The following is a 21,587-nucleotide window of genomic DNA, read 5'->3' as shown; positions in this document are numbered from 1 at the left end:
TGATTTTCCCTTCCTAATTTAATAAGGGCTCAAATTCCATTTTAAAGGTCTGTACAGAAAACACAATGTTAGATGGTGATTATTAGCCCTGGGAGTAACTGCAATAATCGATACACAATTCTAAATTGTGTATTCCCAAAAATAATGGAGCATTTGTGTCTGTGTTTGTTGGGATGCAGGCTGAGACAATGTGGCCACTGTCCCAACAGGAAAGCCTCAGCCACTGGTGACAGAACACACTCTGTTCCACAGGCAGGCCTATCAGGCGCCTCGGTCAGGTGCAGGACTTCTCCAGTCTCGAGGCAGAAAGAGAAGGACGGCACCGGACCCAAGCGGAAGCTAGGTGCCCCCCCCGCACCCGAGGACGCACGGACTTGTTGTTCCAGGTACCAACGGCAAGTAAAGAGCTAAACTTAAAATCCATTCCAAGGCCTAAACCAGGCATGCAGGAAAATTAATGACGGCTTCACACGGGTCGTTTTGCTTTGAACTTTTAATAACATAAAAAAGGAGAAATTTATTATGGGTTGGGAACTGGAGGATCACCAGTTCAAGTCCTGGCCCAGACAAACCCTCCCCCCCACCCCAACTGCTCCGGACACGCTGATCATGGTGGCACCCTTCACCCTATGCAATCTCTACGTGCTGCGGGGGGGGGGCTACGTATACATATACACGTGTACGTAGAATATACGAACAAATAAAAGGTTTCTCTCTTCTTCTATCCATTGTCTCCTTGTTCAGGTTTTCTCTTGCTTCTGCAGCCACAGGAGATCAGGAGACCTGGACGGGGGTCTGCAGACGACAGAGTGGAGGAAGACGTTATTCCAACAAGGTGCGAAAGGTTGCTTCACCCCAACAGTCTCAATCACGTCAGCTGGTTACCTTGGAAACCAGGTCCGGCCTGGGGACTTCCAACCAATCACAAAGCTGGTTCCTGTGACTCCGCGCCGCTTGAAGGTCACACTGCCTGGAAACACCAAGCACAGAAATGTGTCGCAGGCTATAAAAGGTGCTTTGCAATAACAGAACATTGAGACCACTAACCAGTCAGTATCGTTCAGCAGGGTCATGACATCATCCAAAACATCCACATTTATGACATCATCATAGGTCATCAGCGTCTCGTACAGCTGGCTGGCCGTGCTCTTCCTGATCTGTAGTTGTGAGAGGAGAACACGTCCTTCAGTCTCGGTGGTTGTTGTAGCTTCATTTTGAGCTAACAGTCGCTAATTAGCACAGAACACAAAGTCCAGGTACCGGTATTTGGTCGTACACCAAAGTTACAATTCGAAGGGGGTCACAGATTCCCTCAAATATCTGATGCTAGCTTCACGGCGGTGCTAAAGGAAAAGTCAGGAACTCACCACAGGGAAAGAATGGCCAAGCAGCATCAGCAGCTGGGACAAAATGTTTTTCCTCACTTCACCCTGGAACTGGATCAGCCCACAGAAGCTGGGAAAACCAAATGGCTTAGTCAAAATGGAGGACGGTGCGTCTTCTACCTCATGCTGGTATATGATGAGCGTCTTAATCAACTTACACGGACACACAGGCGCACAGCTTGGAAATATCTCTGGTCCTCTTGAACTCTTTGCAAAGATCCAAAAGGTCCACACAGAACCGATGACTGGGAAAACAAAGAGAAAAAGCTTAAGACACAAACCCCAAAAATAAATAAATAAATAAAAATCAAGCGGTTGCATCACTCACTCTTGTTGTGTCGTGAAGGTTTCAAAGGATCCATTAGTGAGCATTTGATTGAGCATCTTAAGAAAAGGAACGGACACCCTGAAAAAGTAAAAATAAAAATAAATTCTAAATTGGTGCAGGATAAATGGTGCAATGAGTAAGAATGATTTGCTAAAACTGTAGCACAGAGAGACATGAAAGCAAAGCACAATCCAGCAACCCATGAAGCGAGGCCGACGCATCAGACGGAACAGCGCTAGCGAGGTTTGTCTACCTGTCGTTGCGGAAGTTTTCTCTAAAGATGACCAGCAACGTATCTCCAAACTGTTCCAGAGCAGCTTCATCGCCCTGAATCCCTCTGAGATAGTCAAACATCGACAGGGAGGAAAAATGCACCTGAATGGAAGCAGCAGGGAGCAGCAGTCAAACGTGGAGCCTGGAGGCCAGGAGGTCGGGCATGGGACAGCCTTTAAGAACAAAACTCGACATCCAGTTGTACAGGACGCTTTGCTGGACACGCTCGGAGCCTCTATCCTCAGGTTGGACTTCATTCACACAAGAATCGATCGAATCGAGAATGAGCATTTGCTCAAATTCTTCTTCAAATTCTCGTGGAAAAAGGGTAGAATATGGAACCTTTAAGCAAATGTTTCTGTCTAAATCCACAAATAGTAAAGTTGCATATAATCATCAAGTCTTAGGGGTAAGGAAGTTTTTTTTTTTTTAGGACTACTTTCAACAAGTCACATTGCAGGAGGAGAGAACTTGATAAATTCAAGTTCGGGGCTGCAGCCGAGTCTCCTTAGAGGGATGGCGGGACTGGAAAAACACACACATACTTCTAAAAGTCCATTTTAGCGCTGGTCTGCAGAGATTCTGCTGTTGGGTGACTCACCAGAACCACGAGGGAACCTGACAGATCGGTTTGTTCTGGATTAGTTACAATCAGTTATTCTAGGAGGGGAAAAGTCAAAGTGGCGCAGCTTAATATTATCTTTTGTTTTTAAAAACAAATCCATTGAAAGGCAGGCGCCGAGAGAGAGAGCGATAATAGTGCGTTCAATGAAGAACACAGTCAGACACATGGATCCCTCTGGTGGATGAATGGAGATCTGACTCTCACATAATATAACATCACACTGTGCAATCCAAGGATATAAAATTCATCTGAAATAAGGATTCGTAGCCTCTTATGTAAAATCATTAGCACGAACCCAGTTTGGATTTTGAAGACGGCGCTTGAAGCCCAAATGCCTAAATTCTACCGCCACACATTCTTAGAGTGTCTACCTGCTATCCAGGGGTTGTGTCGCACACACACACGCACACGCACACGCACACGCACACGCACACGCACACGCACACAGCAGACAGAGCTGAGCCCAAGCTGCAGCAATGAGAAGCTCATTCAGCTCTAAGGTTACTTTCCTGTTTGTGTGCCAGCACTGTGGAAAGCAGAGCCTGAGAGTTCTTGCTGTTTTTGGTAGAATTAGTAGAGCCGTTCAATGTTCGTGTTCCTTCCTCTGACGGGCTGCGCTAACTATATTAGCTTTATAGGTCAGAGCAGATATTTTCATCTTGAAAAAGGGCATAGACGTTTTTCTCAAATGCATTCGGGATCTCCACTCACAACCTTTATGATGCCGTTTGAAGAATGTTCCTCATCTTCTTTCAGGATAACACAAATGTGTTGTGGGTGAAGAAATACAACCTGTTTTTTTCTTCGACAACTAGAGGTAGATTTTTTTTTTTATAGAGGTATTTATTCAAAGTCATACAATTCTAAAATTACTACATTTTAACTCCTTATGTTGTGTTATTGTTGTGCTTTAGTTCAAGATTTATCTTTTCCTTTAAAGCCTTGAAATACAAATTATAGCGGCCTCTCCTGAACCAGACGACAGAGGAACTTTGAAATACAGATGGTGACAAGGCCAAATGTAATTAAAAAAAAGTTAAATATTAAGCATCTCAAAGTGTGGGTCTTCTATGTGATTCCAGATCCTAATTTATAGCAAATAATTAAATATTATGGCACATCTACATTCATCCTTCTTTGATTTTGAAACCACTAATTTGACAATGTGCCGCCCCCCCCCCCCCCCCATCATGCTTGACCTACTGTGGACTCGGTGATCCCTCCCACAGACACCGTGAGGCCCAGCAGGGTGTGGTACTGATACTGAGGCAGTCCAAGCAACTGGGTGATATGTTGGAAGGCTTGTGAAGGAGCCTTCCAGTTGAGACTGGTTACGGTTTCACTGAAAGACACAGCAATGGATCAACAATTATTACGGGTTCTCAAGATAGAATCATTCGATATATAAAATGTTCCACATTTCATAGACATTAGCAAAACAGTCTGGAGCAGAAGCTGGTTAAAAGACGAGCTGTGGGTTCAGCGTGGAGGGTAGACGCACACAGGGAAAATGCTCATCAGCTCCTCCCTGTGGGGGATGTGAGGTATTGCAGGCTGCGTGCTGTGGAGGAGGCGCAGGAAGATGTTCCCAGCGTGGGCTCTGAAGCGGTCAATCTTCTCCCCTGCCTGCTGGACCAAGCGGCACATCATAGACTTCACCCTGGACGCCGACCAAAATGCAAAACGTGAATGTCATTGGGTTTATTCCACATAATCAGGGTGACAGATCTATTGGTGAAAACGGGATATGAACGCACCACAGAGAAGCTCAAAAGTTACAGTCTGCGTTTCGTTATCAGTCGACTGTTTCCAATCAACGCAAAAGCAGGCGTGTGTTTTTCTTTTTATCTTGTTCCTCTGTCGTAACTACTAAATCTCCTTGATTGATCCATGCTGTATTGACTCAGGTCTTTGAACATACGTTGGCGTTATTAAAAGAAACACTAAGCATTAGTCAGACTAATGAACGCACAAGACAGGCTGATACGACAACATGCTCATGTCACCCAGCCGGTGGCGTGACAACGTTTGGAGTCCGCCCAAGCTTTGTGGTGAGTTCAAAGACTCACGTGTCTGGTGAAAGGATCTCTGGAGTACTGCCGGCCACCAGCAGCGTCACATCCATCAGGCTCGTCATCGCTGCCTCTCTCACCCTGAGGACGTGGCACAAAGCGTAAGGAGATCACGTTGGCAGCACAGGAGACTTTATTACAAACCCATTATGAGCGCCAACCCCGTCATACTAACATACATGTTCAATCTAAGGAAGACAAAACAACCACAAGCTGAGGACGTGAGTCACTCCTCTGACAGTACTTCGGCTTTATTCTATTTAGCAGCTTCGCAGTCAAAAGCACTTTCAGGGTTCGCAGGACACTGAAATGATTCGCATCATTTAAACGTTACACCCATAACTCTTGATTATTAGAAACTATCAACAAAAATTGAACCATCTGAAAGAAGGTTTATGTTCAAAACACAAAACATCCTGTTTGGATGAATGTTGTATAAAGGATTCAACAAAAACCACAAAGATAAGGACATGTAATCATGGGGGGAAAAGTATATCCGATGTAAAGACTGAAAGAGAGAGAGACAGATGTCTGGAGAGTGTGACAGAAGCAAACCCATCCCATGTTGTGAGAGCAAGCGACAAGCCGGGCGACATTCCTGCCTGTAATCATGGCCTGAGGCTACTAATGAGGAAGGAACACATCTAATGTGCGTGTGCTCTATGGAGGAGCAGAAAAACACCTCAGGCAATGGAGCAATCCTCATCCAGGAGGCCAATCAAAAAAGAATGCCAAGTGTGTATCTGTCAGCAATGAGTGTGTGTGTGTGTTAAAGAGGAAGCTAACTCACCAGGCTCCCACGTCCCCTCTGCTGTCTGTTGTGTAGTCGTTCACGCTGCAGAGCAGAGTGTCATACACCTCCGCGATGTTCTCTGAGCACAGAGTGGCGTCTGGGGCGCCGTGGACACACACACCGACCTTCACACACACTCTGAGAGAGGACGAAGAGGAAATGCATGTTCAAAAAACGAAACAAAACACCATTCAGCCACCACAGGAGACACAGCAGAGCTGGGGGGGTGAGAGAAAAAGTAACATTTAGAGGGAATAAGGAAAAAGAAAGTTGGACAGGCAACAACATGGCATTCAGGTCCTACAGGTAAAGTCAGTCGAATGTTTATTTTACCATTACTGCCCGCTAAGGCCCGTGGTTAAAGGAGCAGGCAGGCGATACGGTACGATATTAACCTAAAAAAATATAATCTACAGTAAATGCTACTCACTGAGCGATCGCTTTCACGCCATCTCTCCTGGCTTCTGTGAAGCTCGCCTCCTTATGGTTGATGGCGCACATCTGCCGGAGGCCTTCGAGGATCTAACACAGACAAACGTTGGGCACACCATCCCAGCCTCGTACCTAAATACTACCTTAAGGCCCCCAAAACACACCTGATTCAGTTTGCTCTGGATCATGAACGCGGGCAGACAGCCGAGGGCGAGGGCAGATCCACAGCGAGTGAGCATATGTGGACTCTTCAGCCATTCGACGTACTGCGATACCAGGAAATCTACACGTGTTCACACAACAAAACAAACAGGCATCACTCTCAGATTCAGACATACGGTAGAACAAAATGACACAGGAAACAACAGTCAACTCAACCCTGCATTTGAGCGTTAGCCTGGTCTGGCTCGGCCCGGTAGTACTCGTCACTGAGTGCCGACAAGCCTGATATCACTGCAGCCTGCAGGCAAAGGAAACAGATTGTGGCACTCTCCAACAAAAATAACCAAATGAATGTGTGCGCAAACTAATCCATCTAGAAAGGTCTAAGCTTCTTTGCGGATGGTCGATTAATATTTAATTAGCGGGTAAAATAAAATTGACAATCATTATGAATGGATGGTAAAATGGACAGGCGGCTTCGGTGCGACGCCAGAAGCCAGCTGAGCCGGAGGGCAAAGTTGTGGGGCGTCATGGAGACCCAAATGGGCCTCCGCCATCGGGTGGCTGGGCTGAGCCGCAGGCAGGGTGAGGCGCTTTCTGGTGGAGCTGCTCCTCCTCCGTGTCAAATGTCAGCCAAGGCATTTTGGGAGCCCCGTAAACTGAACCCCAACTCACCCGGAAGACATTCCTATCTGATCTAGCCTGGGAACAGCTCAGGATCCCCTGGATGAGCCCCTCCAAGTGCTGCTGGGGAGGCCTGGGGCCAACACGAAGAGAAGCTGGATAAAAAGGAAAACCTTACCAAAACATTGTCCTTCACACCCCTAGAGAGCAGATGGAGACTCTTTATGCAGTCGTCAATGAACCACTGCCAGCCAGCTGCAACACAAAGACGCAGCAGACGTTTAGCTCCAAAACGAAACGTTCAAAAATGTTCAAAAAAGGCTGTTGACTCACTGATCACAGGCTCGTTCTTAAAAGGCATTTTGGACAAGGACAGCTTCTCTATCAGAGTGCACACTGTAGACAAACAACAAGATTATGAGAACTAGCAGAGCTGCGGACGCGTCTTCTGTTTATTGTGATGCGCCATTAAATGTCATTTTGGACCTACTTGCTGGCCTCATTAGTGCGCCACCAAAACCCCTATAAAAAAATAAAAGTTATACTGAAATGAAGCCAAACAAAAGTACTTAAATATTTATCCGTACACACTGCCGTGTTCTTACCTGTACTGTTTTCTGTCGTGGAGCTAAAAGTGATTGAACAAAAGGATATCAGCGCGAGACCCAACTTTGACCTGAATGTTCAACCGAACTGAAACTCCATAAAGAAACCTACCGTCTGGTGAATGGCCTTTAATGCGTCCACACATTCTGGAGACAAAGTGTCCACCACGGACCTGTCGCACAAATAAGAGCAGACCAATGATGACCCGTGGATGACCTTTTTAACCTTTCAACTATTATCATTTGCTGTGACTACTTTCTCTCAAGGATCTGTTGCTTGGGCGGTTCTGGTCTACCTGTTGGTCTGCAGGCCCAGCCTGTAGAGAGCATGTGTGATCTCTGCACATGCCAGGATGGCTCCATGGCGACTGTGGAGATCAATACCAGTTGCCATGGGCAACAGCTGGAGCAGAACTGAGACCAGCATGGGGGGGAAGAGCATTGCACATTTACTCGCAATCAATAATTATAAGCTGGAACAGTTTTCAAACAGGCACTTTAATAAGCTATTCATTTTGTCCATTGCCTCGGGAACGGGTAACGCGACCTGCTCTTTACCTGTTGTTGCCATATAATCAGGCACTTGAGGCGTCAGGTTGTGAAGCGCTTTAGCGGCGAGCTCTCGGATCACACTGTAAACGCATGAAAAGGAAATCGTGTTGTGCTCAGAGCCTCGCATTTCATCAATGAGTACAGAGCAAAACAAGAACTTACATGTCCCAGTGGTTGATCTTCTTGGACATCAAATGATCGATCATGGCCTTGGTGTACTCGGGGAAACTAGCTACATAGACACTTTGGAGAGGAGCAGAAGCATTCAGCTTGGAAGCTGCTAATACCAACAGAGAATTAAAAAAAGGGAGATCATGGGATGAGCAAAATGTAAACATTTATGAAATGTTTTGGAGTCCTCTCTATTTTCTCCGTCCAAACAAAGTGGCACTGAAACTGAAATCAGGACCTGCATCACCGAGGATTGTTGGGACACGATTAGGATGCTGTCACTGCTGTTCTAAATGCAGTTTTCACAAGATACGTGGACCTAAGATGTGGTGATAACGGCTAAAGGGAGTCAATATTAAGATGCACAATCTCTCACCTAATGTTCAGATAGCAGTTGGTGAGATTCCCAACAGCAAAGTAGTCTGCTGCAGTCAGGATGTCGATACCGTGAGGAAACGTCCCCTGAGACACAAAGCAAGCAATAAAGAGCCGCGACATCCTCAGAGAACAGAGTAAAAAACCGTCGCTGATATTTGTTACTAAGCAGGTGAATCTGAGTTGGGAAGCAAGTGACATAAAAAAAATAAAGAAAAGCTTCCACTATCAAGGCAAGTTTGAACAAGAGATGAATATTTGGAGCAAATAAGATTCAAATCACAGTAAATCTGTTGATCACAGTGCGCATGTAGCAAGAACAGCAATCACAAACCTGTCTGCCGACATTCTCCTGGAAGGCGGCCTGCGACGAGAAAGACATGAGACGTGATCATTTTCCTGTGCTGCGCTCGCATTACATCAGTATCTAAAGCTCAGGTCGCTGATCAGAGAACTCACGGAGGCAGCTCTGCGGCAGTTGACATTTCGGTCAAACACGGTTGTTATCAGCAAAGCACTGCAGGGAGAAAGACAGCATGGGAACGGTGAGACTTGTCCCTGCAGACGCAGGAAAGGAGGCGATCCTTCCATTTCACAGCACTCAAAAACGTTTCACGTGTAAACAACGAGTAATAAGAGTTCTTCCACTTTAGCTTTCTAAATATGTGTACATGTCCAGGTATTTATCTACTACGAATATGTTTTAGCCTATTTTCCACACCTGGTTATCTTCCCCACATTCCCTCCACTGAGGAGCCGATGTTTTCACCTGTGACTGTTGGTTGGCTGGTTGACTGGCTGTTTGTTAGCAGAATTGAGTGGGTGTCTGTCTCTGTGTGGCCCTGTGATTCGCTGGCGAGGCGTCCGAGGGCGCACCCCGCCTCTCGCCCATAGCAAGCTGGGATCAGCTCCTGAAACTCCCGCGACCCGCAAAGTGGCTGTAGGCGAGACGATCGTCTCGAACAGTTTATATAGTTATTTCTTGACTATTTAATCAGTTCTTTAATGGTTGAAAGCATTTGTGCACTACTTTGTGAACATATGTAATACATGTAAGACGGCCCTGAAAGTTCTAACCTACATTCCCACTCGCTGAGGCAGGAAAGTCTGAAATATGCAAAACAAGTACCAACTTTACGAGTTGGACAGAAACGGGTGGGATCGATAGGCCTTGGGGATATGAGCCCTACTACTCCCTGGAGCGTATCTGTGCCGACAGTCTTCATCTTTCACTGGAGGCACGAACCGTGTGTCCCTGTCCCACAGCAACATCTTCATAATTCAATAAGATACAAGTGTCTTAGATCGAAGTGATGACTTAGTGTGGCTTGTATCATCAGCTTGAAAGCGGACCTCTTGTTTCACCCTCTGAAGAACATTCTGAATTCTACAGCCTCGACAATCAATGCGTACGCAGTGCAGCTGCATGTTACACGACTGCATGACCCCAAGTAGCTGTCCCGTATTTTAAAAAGTCAGAGTTTTCCTGCGAATGTCATCAAGCTGCGATGAACAGAGCAGGAACCAGCTTGTCTGAGGCTTTGCTGCCAAAAGCGACCGAAACCTACAGCAGCAGGCGAAACCTGGCAGTCCTGTAGGCTAGATAGGGTGTTGTCGTGACTGTTGACGCTAATGGTAGTCACAGGGGTTCAAACTGACACTGCAGAGCTGCTCTGCACAGTCAGAGTCCACAGGTCTGTACATGCACCGAGAGAGGAGAATGATCAAGCAGAGGAAAGACCATTACTATTGCTAAACACTTGAACGAATGACAACTGGCACATATCTCACCGCTTGCTTTTAATTGTCTTGGTTCCGAAACGTGACTACCGCCATCTTAGCCCTCAGAATCCACTCTTTGATGTCAATACGCGATAAAACAAAGTTAAATCTGACTCCGCAATATTTTTAAAATATTGTTATTTTTCCTTGCGTGTAAAGCATTTTCCACTCCTATGTTTTCATGTAGCAAATCGTTTTTTTGTTTTAAATGCATCCTGGTGAGCCGGTGCCCCTGCCGTCGTCACCACATGCAGAGACGCACGACGCTGCCCAACATGTCCTACACGGCTGATATTTTAAAACTTCATGTTCCTAACAAAAAAGATCAACGGCATGTAAATATTTCACAGAAAGATCAAATGGGAACAAGGAAAACCATCCATGATGATCTACAGGGAAAAGTGTGTGGTTATGTGTGAGCGTGCAAAGCTGAAAACTGGTTTCAAGCAGTAAATAAGAGCTTTGCAAACCATCAGCACAATTTTTAATGACCTTAATGCTACCTTAAGAACTCTGACGGATTCCTGTCTTTCTTTTCGTGACTTGCTTACCTGTATATACAGAGCCGTGCTTAAAGTATTGGACCTGATCCTGGTTTCCTCTGTGCTTGTACTACTAAAGTGACAACCTGAGTACACATTAATTTGCAAGTTTTAAATGTTGCATGTAACCAATAATGGCATATTTACTAGTTGGTGAGGTGCAAGCTGCTGCTTAGCCGGCGGAAGAACGTTTTACGATCGTCTGGAGTTGATCCCGGATGAGTTTTTGGGATAATATTCTATGAATGAGTCCAAAGTTTAGAAGAACCGTCTGAAGACAGAGGGGCCTGTTATGTCTGGTGCAAACCAAAAAAGAAAATGGCACCTACAGTTAGATGGAGATGCATTGATGCTTCAATTCCAGGATATGTTTTTGCCATAATCGAAGGAAGTGATTATTTCGTCTCTCTAATCGGAACTTTTGTAGGAGGTTGCCAGGTTGTCTGTGAAAGACCCTGACCCTGTTCACAACTAAAGCAGGTCTGTTCAGAGGAGTGGGTCAAACAGCCACCACAGATATGAGCTGTGGTTTCCGGAAGGCTTAAAGGGCACAACCAGCTGTGACGTCCGAGGAGGGGGAATTTCAGACCGGTCAATTATCAATTAATAACCTTTGAATAAAGATTAAAGCTAAATCAACTTCTCGGGTTTGCAGTCATCTTTGTGATGGATTGTGTCGTTTAGTACGGTAATTATAGCCAAAGTTGATGCAGTGAGTTTACAAGCGCAGCAAGAGCTAATTAGCATGGCCGAGTGTGTGAAGTATCCCTGCAATCAGTTGAAATCACTCGCTCGGTTTGGTTAGGGTGCGCTCATGGTGTAGTTTTGCACAGATTGAGGGCAGAAGAATGTTTTATGCTGCATTTGGAAGCAAGAAGATGGTTACCTGGCGAGCTGAGTGACGAAAGGCTTGAGCTCCTTGGGCTCGTAAGCCCTGGCGAAAGACCAGCACACGTAGCAGGCAGCGTCGCGCACGTTTTGGCCAACACTGCACGCTCCCCGCTTCTCCTCATATGTCATGGATTTGATAATGAGAGGCACAACTGCAAGCAGACAGCAGAAACAGATGAGTAATATTTAAAAAATGAAAAATAAAAACAACAGTGACAGCAGTGCAGAAACACAAGTTGTGTTGTGTCCCGGTCCTGTGGAGTCCATCCCACAGATTACATCGGAATTTAATGTCCAACATTGCCCACAGGTGTGAATTGTCTTTTTCCATTTCTTTTCCATGCACTTCAACGTATTTCCTGCGCGCTGAGATGTTCCAATCTGGAATCTCAGATTTCACATTAAGCCTGTGAAACATCTTCTTCTTCCAGCTTGTCCCATCAGAGGTCGCCACAGCAAATCAACTTGATCCACTTCACCCTGGCCTTTGCATAAACTTCTGAAACTAGTGAAGGCGGCGCCGATCAAGCCCATCATGACGAACCAAACCAGGAGTCTGTGGGGGCCTTTTTTCCACATGAACTGGTAGCAATGTGTTTCCTTTGAAACAGGAATGGCAGCTAAAGAGAAAAGATCCGCAATGCTCGCCAGCGCTAAAGGAGGGAACAACCGCAATGGACTCTGCTAAAAGTAAATAATACGGTGGAGCCACTGGTGTCAACCTGCGTGTTGACAATGTTTGTTTAAGTATTGTCACAGCCAAGAGGCAGACAAACGGTCTGCACTACAGGTCCTAGTTAGCAAAATGGCTTTGTGACAGTTTGTTTTACGTAATCCACTCGAGACAATGTGAATCTTTTTTTATTATCAAATTCAAGATTGTTTTCATCCAACCCGACCCACAGGATAGTCCTCGCCCCCATCAGCAGCATCGATGAGCTCATTTGCTGCCTGTCTGCAGTATCTTTGTAAAGGGAAGTGATTTGGGAACATTTGGATTCAGAGCGCAGAATTGCTTATTGGAGGTTAATTTCTGTAAAGATTTAAAATCTGCTGCACAGCTTCCTTGAACACTCCACATATCAAACGTTACGCCACGCTCACCGAGATCAGCATCAGCTTGACCCGCGACTATGAAAATGTGATGCTAATCTTGTCCGTTTGCGAATAAACTTCCCTGGAAACTTTGTAAAGTGTAAACCCACAGCTGTGCAGACGACACCAGTGTGGTCTTTTTCATAAAGTGACAAATGGAGGCGGGGGGGGGGGGGCGATGGCGAGCAAGTTATACCTCATCTCATCATGTAAATCATTGCTTGAGGCTTGACTAATATCAGGTGCATCAATGTTGCCTGAGGGCCCTGCTGTTTAGGCTGAAGCCCCGCCCACCCAGTGAGACAACACCTTGGAGAGAGAAACTCACCACACAACTATCATCCCCAAGTACGGCACACACACGCACCATCCCCACGCACACACATTCTGAACTTTTTAACGCCTACCGGAGTGGACATCCTGACCGGTCACCAGCGCCAGCTACGCTCTAACTCTCTGGAGGCTGAAGACGGCGAAGACGACACCGTCGCTACAATCAGGTAAATTTATTTGATAGATTTTTATCGTTTCCTCTTTAGGATGGAAGGGGACTAAAGTTAGACGTATTCCATTCTATACTTTTAGAAATGAATGTGGTTTGCTCAATGTCAGTCTGCGTATTTAAGGCGCGTAACGCAACGTATGCACCTGTTACCTATGGATCGTAATAAGCCTCCAGTTGTAGCGTCGCACGGAAACACATGCAAAGCTGTAGGTACCTGGCTTCTACAGATAAAAGATAAAAACAGAAAGTATTGGTTTATATATATATATATATATATATACACATATATAAATACGGTATATAAAAGGTTTATGTAAATAAACTGGTATTAAAAGTAACAAAAATACTAGCCACCCCGGCTTCACAGGAATCATGAAATAATATGAGGGGGGGGGGAACGGTTTTGACTGGATAATATTCAAAGTGAAGAAACAGACTAAGACAGGCATTTTGGAATAGATCTCAGCTCTTAGGGAGGGAGTGGTTTTATGCGCTACTACAGTTGGTAAAGAAACTTGAGTGACGACTTCTTGCGAAAGTTCATGACAAGCAGGTTCCTCCACGCGGCGAGCAGCACAGCTTCACACACAGCTTTAGGTCACGTTTCATTTAAGCGAAATTCAGGCCGCCTGAGATGCCACATTCGTCATTGGCATCGTTAGAATATCGTCTTTAAAACGCAAGCTCCTAACATTGCGCAGAACACCGAGAGGAAATGCTCCTCATCTGCATGCTGGCGTGCTCCTCAAACGATGACGTTTTGGAGCGCCCGCAGTCGTAGTCATGGGAAGCAGGTGTCTGGTATTTCCCACGCCACCAGCGTAGGGTTTGTAGTAAGCTTGCGTGAAAGCAAGTCTCTGCACGCCCTCCAACGCCAAGTCTGCCCAGCCACTTGCCTTTACAGGATAGTGTGGCTAGACGAGTGGCGCAGTATCCGAACGCATAGGCAGGTGGAGAGGCATGAAAGCGGCAGTCAATCAACCGAACCCTGTATGATGCATACGCATCATCATCAATCATGCGACGACATCTTTGCATAAACTGCTTGGGTTTTCATATTTCACCTTTTCTGTTAGCTGTCGAACTCGCCGCGAGTAGCAGTTGTAGAAATACGTTAGCCTGAGGGTGTAGTGTTTTGTGCAGCATGAGATTTTTCTGCCTAAGCAGTTTAGGAAATTGTTGAGAGAGAGAGAGAGAGAGAGAGAGAGACTTCCACTGAGAGTCACCTAAACCAGTCAAACAACTATGTTTGTTCTTCACTTGACGGTCGGGTCAGTGAGAATCTGATGCAAAAGCTGCAAAGACTAATGAGCTTCTCCTACAACATCCACGCTTTCAACATTCCCCAAACAGCTTCAGTGAAAAGACGGCCGTATAGAAACCGATTTCCCAACTTCAATCCGCCATTTTTTCTCTTTCAGAAAACGTGCTTTCAAGCCAGGATGGATACGGAACAGGAACGCAAGCCAAAAAGGCCGCATTACATTCCCCGTCCTCCAGGCAAACCCTTCAAGTACCAGTGTTTCCAGTGTCCTTTCACATGCAATGAAAAGTCTCATCTCTTCAACCACATGAAGTACAACTTGTGTGAAAACTCCATTTCCCTGGTATCGCAGAAAAGCGGGCAAACGCGCAGGCAGTTCAAGCCGATAGAAAAGGGAGCTCCTGTGAAAGCAAAGGACTGCCCAAGCCCCGAGTCAACCGTTGAGGATGACAGTCCGGGGAAACACGCAGCAGAGGCGAGCAAGCCCGAGATCAGAGATGACATGGAAGAAACAGACATTGGGCGTGACATTCCAGACGTTAAGGACAGGTTGAGTGTGACAAAGTCAAACATAGCAGCAGAGAGCGAGCACAGGGAGAACAATGAAGCCGAGTCGCCGCCTCGCCCTTCTGCTTTTTCTCCCGTCACACCCAAAGGTGACGGCGCAGAAGCCTTGAAGCCACCTGTGCAGCAGTCAGAGGACTCACAGGCTCCGGGTTCCACTTTCAGTCATCCAGGTTTCCCTTGGGGAAGAATCCCGTCCTCCCTTCCACCGAAGCCATTCCCCCCTCCCATGGTTCCCGAATACTCTCCTTATGTCCTAGCAGAGCGGCCCATGTACCAACCATACTATCTCCAGGCAAGCCACCATGCAAATGAGCCAAACCCTCAGTCTCTGCAGCCTCATTTTTTGGATCCCCCGAGGCCTGTGGCACCACAACCCATTGGCCCACCCCACGCGCCACTATTTCCTCCATACCCATATCCATACTGCCACTCTCTTCACCCGGGGCCCCCTCTGCATTATGCCCTGTACAGACCCCATGAGCTCGCCATGCCAATGACAGGATCGAGATACCTTCCTTTGGATCTGTATGGTCCAGGCTTTGGGCCCAAGGATTATGACTTGTACATGCACCCGCCTCCCAGTCACGACACATCTACACAGGAAAAGAGCAGCCAAGGACAAAATGGAGACAAGGAAACCAGGCTGAGCCCCAAAGAGGGATGTTCTGCATTGGGCTCCCCTGACAGACCCGGTCATGCACATGTCATCCAGAAAGGCCCGGAGGCCCAGAACTACACCGACATGGGCGAGTCAGAGAGAGACGCCCAACCAGGGCACACAGCGACAGCTGACCCAAGACAGGTGGAGTCTGCAGAAAGCTTGCTGCAGTTGAAAAATCAGCATGCCGACAGAGAGTAAGTAATAACAATAAAATATTCTTCTTCTATTGCTCGCAATTATATTATTCGCTCTGTTAACGGCTGATTTTTGGCTTCTCTTCCTCAGATCGGCGGCGGAAAGCAGGCATTCCATTCTTGAACCACGTCCTGAAAATACATCAGAACTGGATGGTAAAGACAGAAGAGAAGATTTGGTCCCCCTCAACTTATCAACAAGGCCCACGGACAAAGAGAAAACTCCATCTGATCGCAGACAGAATTATTGCTCATACACAGAGAAATTAAAGCGAGAAGAGCTGCCGCTGAACCTCAGCACAAGAGCTCCTTACAGCAGCCCCGTAGACTCTGCCCCGAGCACCTCCGGAGATCTTCAGCAAAGGCCAGATCCTGAGCTGGATGAAGAGCCCTGGGACCAGAGGCAGACTGCAGCGCTGGCCCTCTGCCAGCTGGCCATTGCGCGCTCGGCTCCCACTTCCTGCGTCTTCGCCGCTGCAGACGCGCCCTCGGGAGGTTGCACAGAGACAAGCGGCTCCGGCTCTCCGAAGAAGACCAAGCACGCAATCAAGGGCAAGGCGGCGAGCACGAAACGAGCAAACGGTGGCCGGCATGAAAACAACTGCCATAAACCGAAGAAGAGAGCGAAAGCATCAAGGCGGGCCCTGAGGAGACGGCCTCGTTTCTGCTGACCGAATGTCTCCAACCTACCGCGAACCTCAACATCAAAAGATCAACTTACTGAACACTTTACTGGAAAGAAAAAAAAAAACCATCACTCGGCACTGAAAGAGTTGATTATTGAGTGTGGGCAGATGTGACGCGTTTACAGAAGTGTCAAAAGGTCACAAAGAGGCAATGGTTGAATGCAAAGACTCTTTCATACACTGTATGTGTGTGTGTGTGTGTGTGTGTTGTTCTCTCACTAATTTGATTAAGGTGAAAGGCTAGGGTTGTCAATAAATCTATCAGGACGTTCTGGAAAGAATGGCAATGGACGACGCATTATTAACTGTAAAAGATCTCATGAATAAGTAAATAAAATAAAAACACTCTGCATGCGATAGTCTATTTATCTTGAGCCATTACTGCATAGATTTGTGGGGCCGTACCATCTGGCAGTCGAGACGGAAGCAGCAGTCCTCTCCTACCAAGTTCTGCCAGCGCCAGGCAGCCTCCATGCCAAGCTTTGTCCGTGTCCTGGAAGCTTGAATAAGAGCAAAGGCACAACTTGCGTCAAAGCGCTCTGTTGTGGAAACTATTGTAGAAACGATACATTAAAAAAAGAGACGTATACGTATATAAAAACCTACGTGAAACAATCCAGCACTGATCCAACCACTTCATCTGCCAGCTCCTTGGGAAGCCTCCCAGTCACTCTCCCAATACTGCAAATAAGGTAAATAAGAGACTTAGAAAACACACATTTGAATACCATAACACATTAACTATTTTCCGGTACATAAAAAAGATGAAAGACAAGCAGAAACAAGTTTTTTTTTTCTTATATGTTACCCCTTTGCTGCAGACCAGCGCACAATTGTTTCTTTATCTTTCAGTCCCACCAGCAGATGCTCTGAAAAATTACATGCAAATTAGGTTTTTTTCCCCCAGAGTGCAAGCACTACAATAAAGAAACCATTTTAATGTCAAGTGGAGGCCACAGCTCACCAATAACAGTCTCTACCTCCTCAGGAATGTCATAGTCCTCTTCCTGCTGCCCCGTCTCCACATCAGGAGTTACAGCAGCAGCAGCGACGACGGCGGACTGAGACATGCAGAGGTTTGCCGCTAGAGAACGACTGCCTCTCTGGTACCTGAGAAAAAAGCAGGTGAACCAATGTAAACAACGCATCTGCCTGTCAGACACACAAAGGTGACGTTAACGGTGAGATATTATACACATACACACACACACACACACCATGACATCAATCATGAAGAAAAAAAATAACAACATTAGAGGGCAACAGTTGGAGAAACGTTCAACAGGCTTTCAGGCTGACCTCCAAGCAGCCACGCGGGGTTTGAGGAAGGTGAGGCCGAGCCTCTGGATTAGTTTGACGCTCAGCTTCTTCAGCATCGCCTGGGTGCTCTCCGACAGACGCTTCTGTTCCAGACACTGCAGGACTGGAGGAGCTGGGAATAAATATCCACATCCATATTATTCATTGTAAGACGAGACTGTGTTTGCGCAGGAATATAAATACACTTTTGTGCATGTCTGGTGAGCAATTCTCACCAGAATTAAGGTGTAAATCTTTCAAGATACAGTACAGTAATACCTTGACATACGAGTATAATTCGTTTCTGAACCGAGCTCCTCACTCAAATCGCTCCAAAGTCAATTACATTTGTAAAATAACCGAAATTGCATTTAGCCGTTTCAGGCAGTCTAAGAACACTCAAATCAACGTGTTAGTTTTTTTTTTATTGCTATATAGATACACACACAAAATGATATATCATATTACTGTAATATAAAACGTGTTTTAATTATGTTTTACCTTCAAGACAGACGATAGCACTAACAGCATTGTGCTGTTAGGAAAATCTAGAACACATGGCTGCCTGTGTGGTTATGCATTTAGATTTTTTTTTTTTTAAATATCATATGATATACGGATTCAAATATCTCCCCAATGGCACGGAGCATTTTGATAAATAAATAAAAAATGCAAATACAAATTATTCGGTTGCTTCTTGCAAAATCAACTAAACAGAGCACGACTGTCATCGACACGCACTCGGTTCTCACATTGATCAAAGTCTTGATTTATTACTGCATAGAAACATGACCTACCATACTGTAGGAGGTCGTGTCGTTTTCCGTGTTTGAAAAGCTTAGCCTAGGAGATATAAATATCAGACTCAGACGCAACAGAGGACAAATGACAGCAGCAACACTTGGGAAGGAATCACAAATGTAGAAATGGTGAATATTTCACTGACAAACTAAAATAAAACTCCCAAGAACACATTTTTACCAGTGAATGCTTCTAGAGATCCTATATATATATATATAGGATCTCTAGAAGCATTTAACCCTAATCTACATATACCCAAATCAATGTACAAATAACACACAAGCACGGGTCCTGTAGGCTTGTTGTCTGAACACACAGTCCGTTTTGAATGCCCTAAGAGCCAGATAAGCTGCAGCCGGGTTGACGCCACACAGATAAGCATAAAGAGTGGCCTTCTGAACATGTTAAGCTACTTTATGTGCCAATGATATGACCGCAATGCTCGTTGCTCGAGGGCTGAATAGCATTTCCTTAGCCGACACACCAAGTGATTTGAAAACACCTTTCAATATAAAAAGAAGATTTGCATCACAGGTGTGAAAAAAAAAAAAAGAAAAAGTGTCAGTACAACTTAACTTTTTCATTTGTCAAAGCAACAGTTTAGCTTTAAGCAGTGAAATAAACTGACGGGAAGTCACTTGATGCAACAGGTCCCCCACACATGCAGCAGGTGCATCACACACCTGCCAGAACACACCCAGGCATCGTGCCAGACACAGGAGAGCACACAAATTCCCCCGGCTTCCCACTTCACACAGACAGGTGTGCACGCAACACCACATGCTTTAGCGTGACCGCTGGATGTGTGTGTGTGTGTGTGTGTGTGTGTTTACCAGAGACTGCAGCACACCATCCAGCACCACAATGTCCGCCAATGACTGGTCACTGGCCTGCGCTACTGTCTGGAGGCACCAATCCAAAAAGCCTCCGAGGCACTTCTGTTTCACGTCGGGGCGAGTCATGAACCTGCACATTCATGCACAATAAAGGAGCAATGAAAGACGGCAATGAACATTACGCAACTAATCCTGCCCTCTACTGGCTGGAAAACCAATTACAGCCCGTAACTGGTTACAGAACTGGATTTCCATATTTCTAAATAGATTAATAAGTCTTTTGACTTTTGAGTCTGTGGTTTGCCCGACATGTGAGAAAAATTATGAAGTTCAAAATGTGAAAAACTGGTATTTCCTTGCCCAACCACAGATGCCATCGTTAGTGCTAAAATTGACTTTGATCAACTTACTTTGATACGAGTACAGATGCAGCAATCCTTGAACTATCCGTGACGAGCAGATAAGACTGGGAAAAAATAAAAATAAATGAAGTCATTCACACCGTCTGATAGTATCTAAAAAATGATGGAGCCAATTTAAATACAGCAAAGACATGAAGCTAGTGGTAACACTTATTTTGTGGCTCCGTGTCACAGCGCACACAGAATCATTCTTAACACAAAACACGTTCAAAACTTATCCTACACTTTACTCGCCTTTGCAATGGCTAGAATACGATCCATGGTGGACTCTCTGGCGCCGGCGTCGTCGCCGTCTGAGGCAAGATTGCCATCCAGACGATAAAGATCAAAAGGTATAAGGCAGGTCATGGACAGCCACAACAAAAGTATGTACCGGGTTTCCCAAGTCTGAAATAAGGAGACAGAAACATAGCTGATTACTACATGTTTGATAAAACTGATTCTCATGTCCTGCCACTCAAGTCCATTTCATGGCAACCTGACATTACAAAGCGCATCTCAGACCTGCAGCAACGCGATCAGACTCACTGCAGTGTCTTTAGGATCTTGTCTGGACAGCAGGTCCAGAACCGGGTGAACATCTGCCACCTCATGGGGTAAAAGCTGCATGAAGATCTTATATCCTCTGACCTGCCAAGGAATAAACACATAAATATGAACAAACTCGAGACAGGTTTGCAGGTGTCATGCAGTCTGATGGGATTTTGACAACAGCTGATGTGGACCAGGCCTGTTTTTCCACTAACCTTACTGATGATGGAGAGATACTTGAAGCTCAAATGAACAAGTGACGGGGGAGACTTCTCGCTCGTTATAAAAGCCAGTATCATGTTCAACATCCAGTCTAAGAAAAGAAGAAGACGCAGATATAAGGACGCACTTTTCGGATAAATTTGAGAATTGAATCCGCACCACCTGCTAAGACTTGCAACCTCACTGTAGCCAGAGTAAACAGGATCATGAGAGACCCCGCATCATCCAAAATGGACGACGTCGTCTCAGACGAGCAGCACTAATATACATTTAATTTAAGGTTACTTTCTTAACGTACCTAGGTGTGGGTCCAGGAGATGGGGCTGCTCTTGGTATCTGTTCATTATCACTGTGGGGGGGGGGGGGTTAAAGGCAGTGTGATGACTCTAGGACATTTGTGAACCCATCCATTTCCAAACATTAATTCGAAATGCATTTATTTTGGGCTTCATGACTGTCTCACCCAAGAACTTAACGCTGGTGATTTCGACGGCGCACGGGTCCTGGTGGAGCTTCGGGAGGCTGGAGATGAGGGCTCTGGTCTCTTCGCTGTCACCGAAGCAGCCCAGCGCGCTGACAATAGCATCCGACTCTCCTTCCTCGCCGCCGGAACACTCGTTCTCCGTCTCCGTCTCATTTAAGACCATTGCGTCAGATTTCAATCCTCAATAAGCGTCTTGGTTGCAGATGCTAAGCGTTAATGTTACAATTTATAGGCCGGTTAGCGCGCTGATATAATGTATGGCTAGCCAGGGGATGGGCTGTAGCAGACAGATGTATCTTCCTCGTTGCTGTTTTAAGTTTGTTTGCCTATAAAATGCTTTACTGCCCCCTGCTGGATATGGTAGGAACACCATCAATTCTACTTTCAAGACGATTTAGTTAGTCAAAT

The 21,587-nt window shown here is 45.8% G+C and overlaps 2 protein-coding genes across 2 annotated transcripts; one reads left to right on the top strand and one right to left on the bottom strand.

Moving 5' to 3' along the window:
• Positions 1–537: 537 nt before the first annotated feature.
• Positions 538–21,552, bottom strand: LOC137916583 (tubulin-specific chaperone D-like). The gene is made up of 40 exons (XM_068759575.1): positions 21,522–21,552; positions 21,159–21,359; positions 20,994–21,044; positions 20,689–20,786; positions 20,471–20,572; positions 20,177–20,329; positions 19,931–19,986; positions 19,518–19,650; positions 18,681–18,726; positions 17,884–18,016; positions 17,549–17,694; positions 17,393–17,453; positions 17,191–17,265; positions 16,990–17,084; positions 11,608–11,764; positions 8,857–8,914; positions 8,732–8,761; positions 8,399–8,484; positions 8,014–8,094; positions 7,858–7,931; positions 7,596–7,713; positions 7,412–7,472; positions 7,300–7,322; positions 7,185–7,216; positions 7,028–7,090; positions 6,873–6,949; positions 6,287–6,368; positions 6,073–6,191; positions 5,907–5,998; positions 5,474–5,614; positions 4,681–4,764; positions 4,113–4,271; positions 3,815–3,953; positions 1,967–2,088; positions 1,714–1,791; positions 1,544–1,630; positions 1,368–1,455; positions 1,048–1,157; positions 886–970; positions 538–795 (listed from the first exon to the last, which is right to left on the bottom strand). Exons 1-40 carry the CDS (start codon positions 21,550–21,552, stop codon positions 775–777), a joined length of 3,648 nt encoding a protein of 1,215 aa, XP_068615676.1. The 3' UTR covers positions 538–774.
• LOC137916587 (zinc finger protein 750-like) lies at positions 14,655–16,926 on the top strand. The gene is made up of 2 exons (XM_068759581.1): positions 14,655–15,898; positions 15,990–16,926. The coding sequence occupies exons 1-2, from the start codon at positions 14,655–14,657 to the stop codon at positions 16,567–16,569; spliced, it is 1,824 nt and encodes a 607-aa protein (XP_068615682.1). The 3' UTR covers positions 16,570–16,926.
• Positions 21,553–21,587: the final 35 nt, after the last annotated feature.

This window comes from Brachionichthys hirsutus, unplaced genomic scaffold (genome assembly GCF_040956055.1).
Source record: "Brachionichthys hirsutus isolate HB-005 unplaced genomic scaffold, CSIRO-AGI_Bhir_v1 contig_960, whole genome shotgun sequence".
NCBI classification, from domain to species: Eukaryota; Metazoa; Chordata; class Actinopteri; order Lophiiformes; family Brachionichthyidae; genus Brachionichthys; species Brachionichthys hirsutus.
Note: the sequence above shows the minus strand (reverse complement) of the source record. Positions and strands in the feature narration are given on the sequence as shown.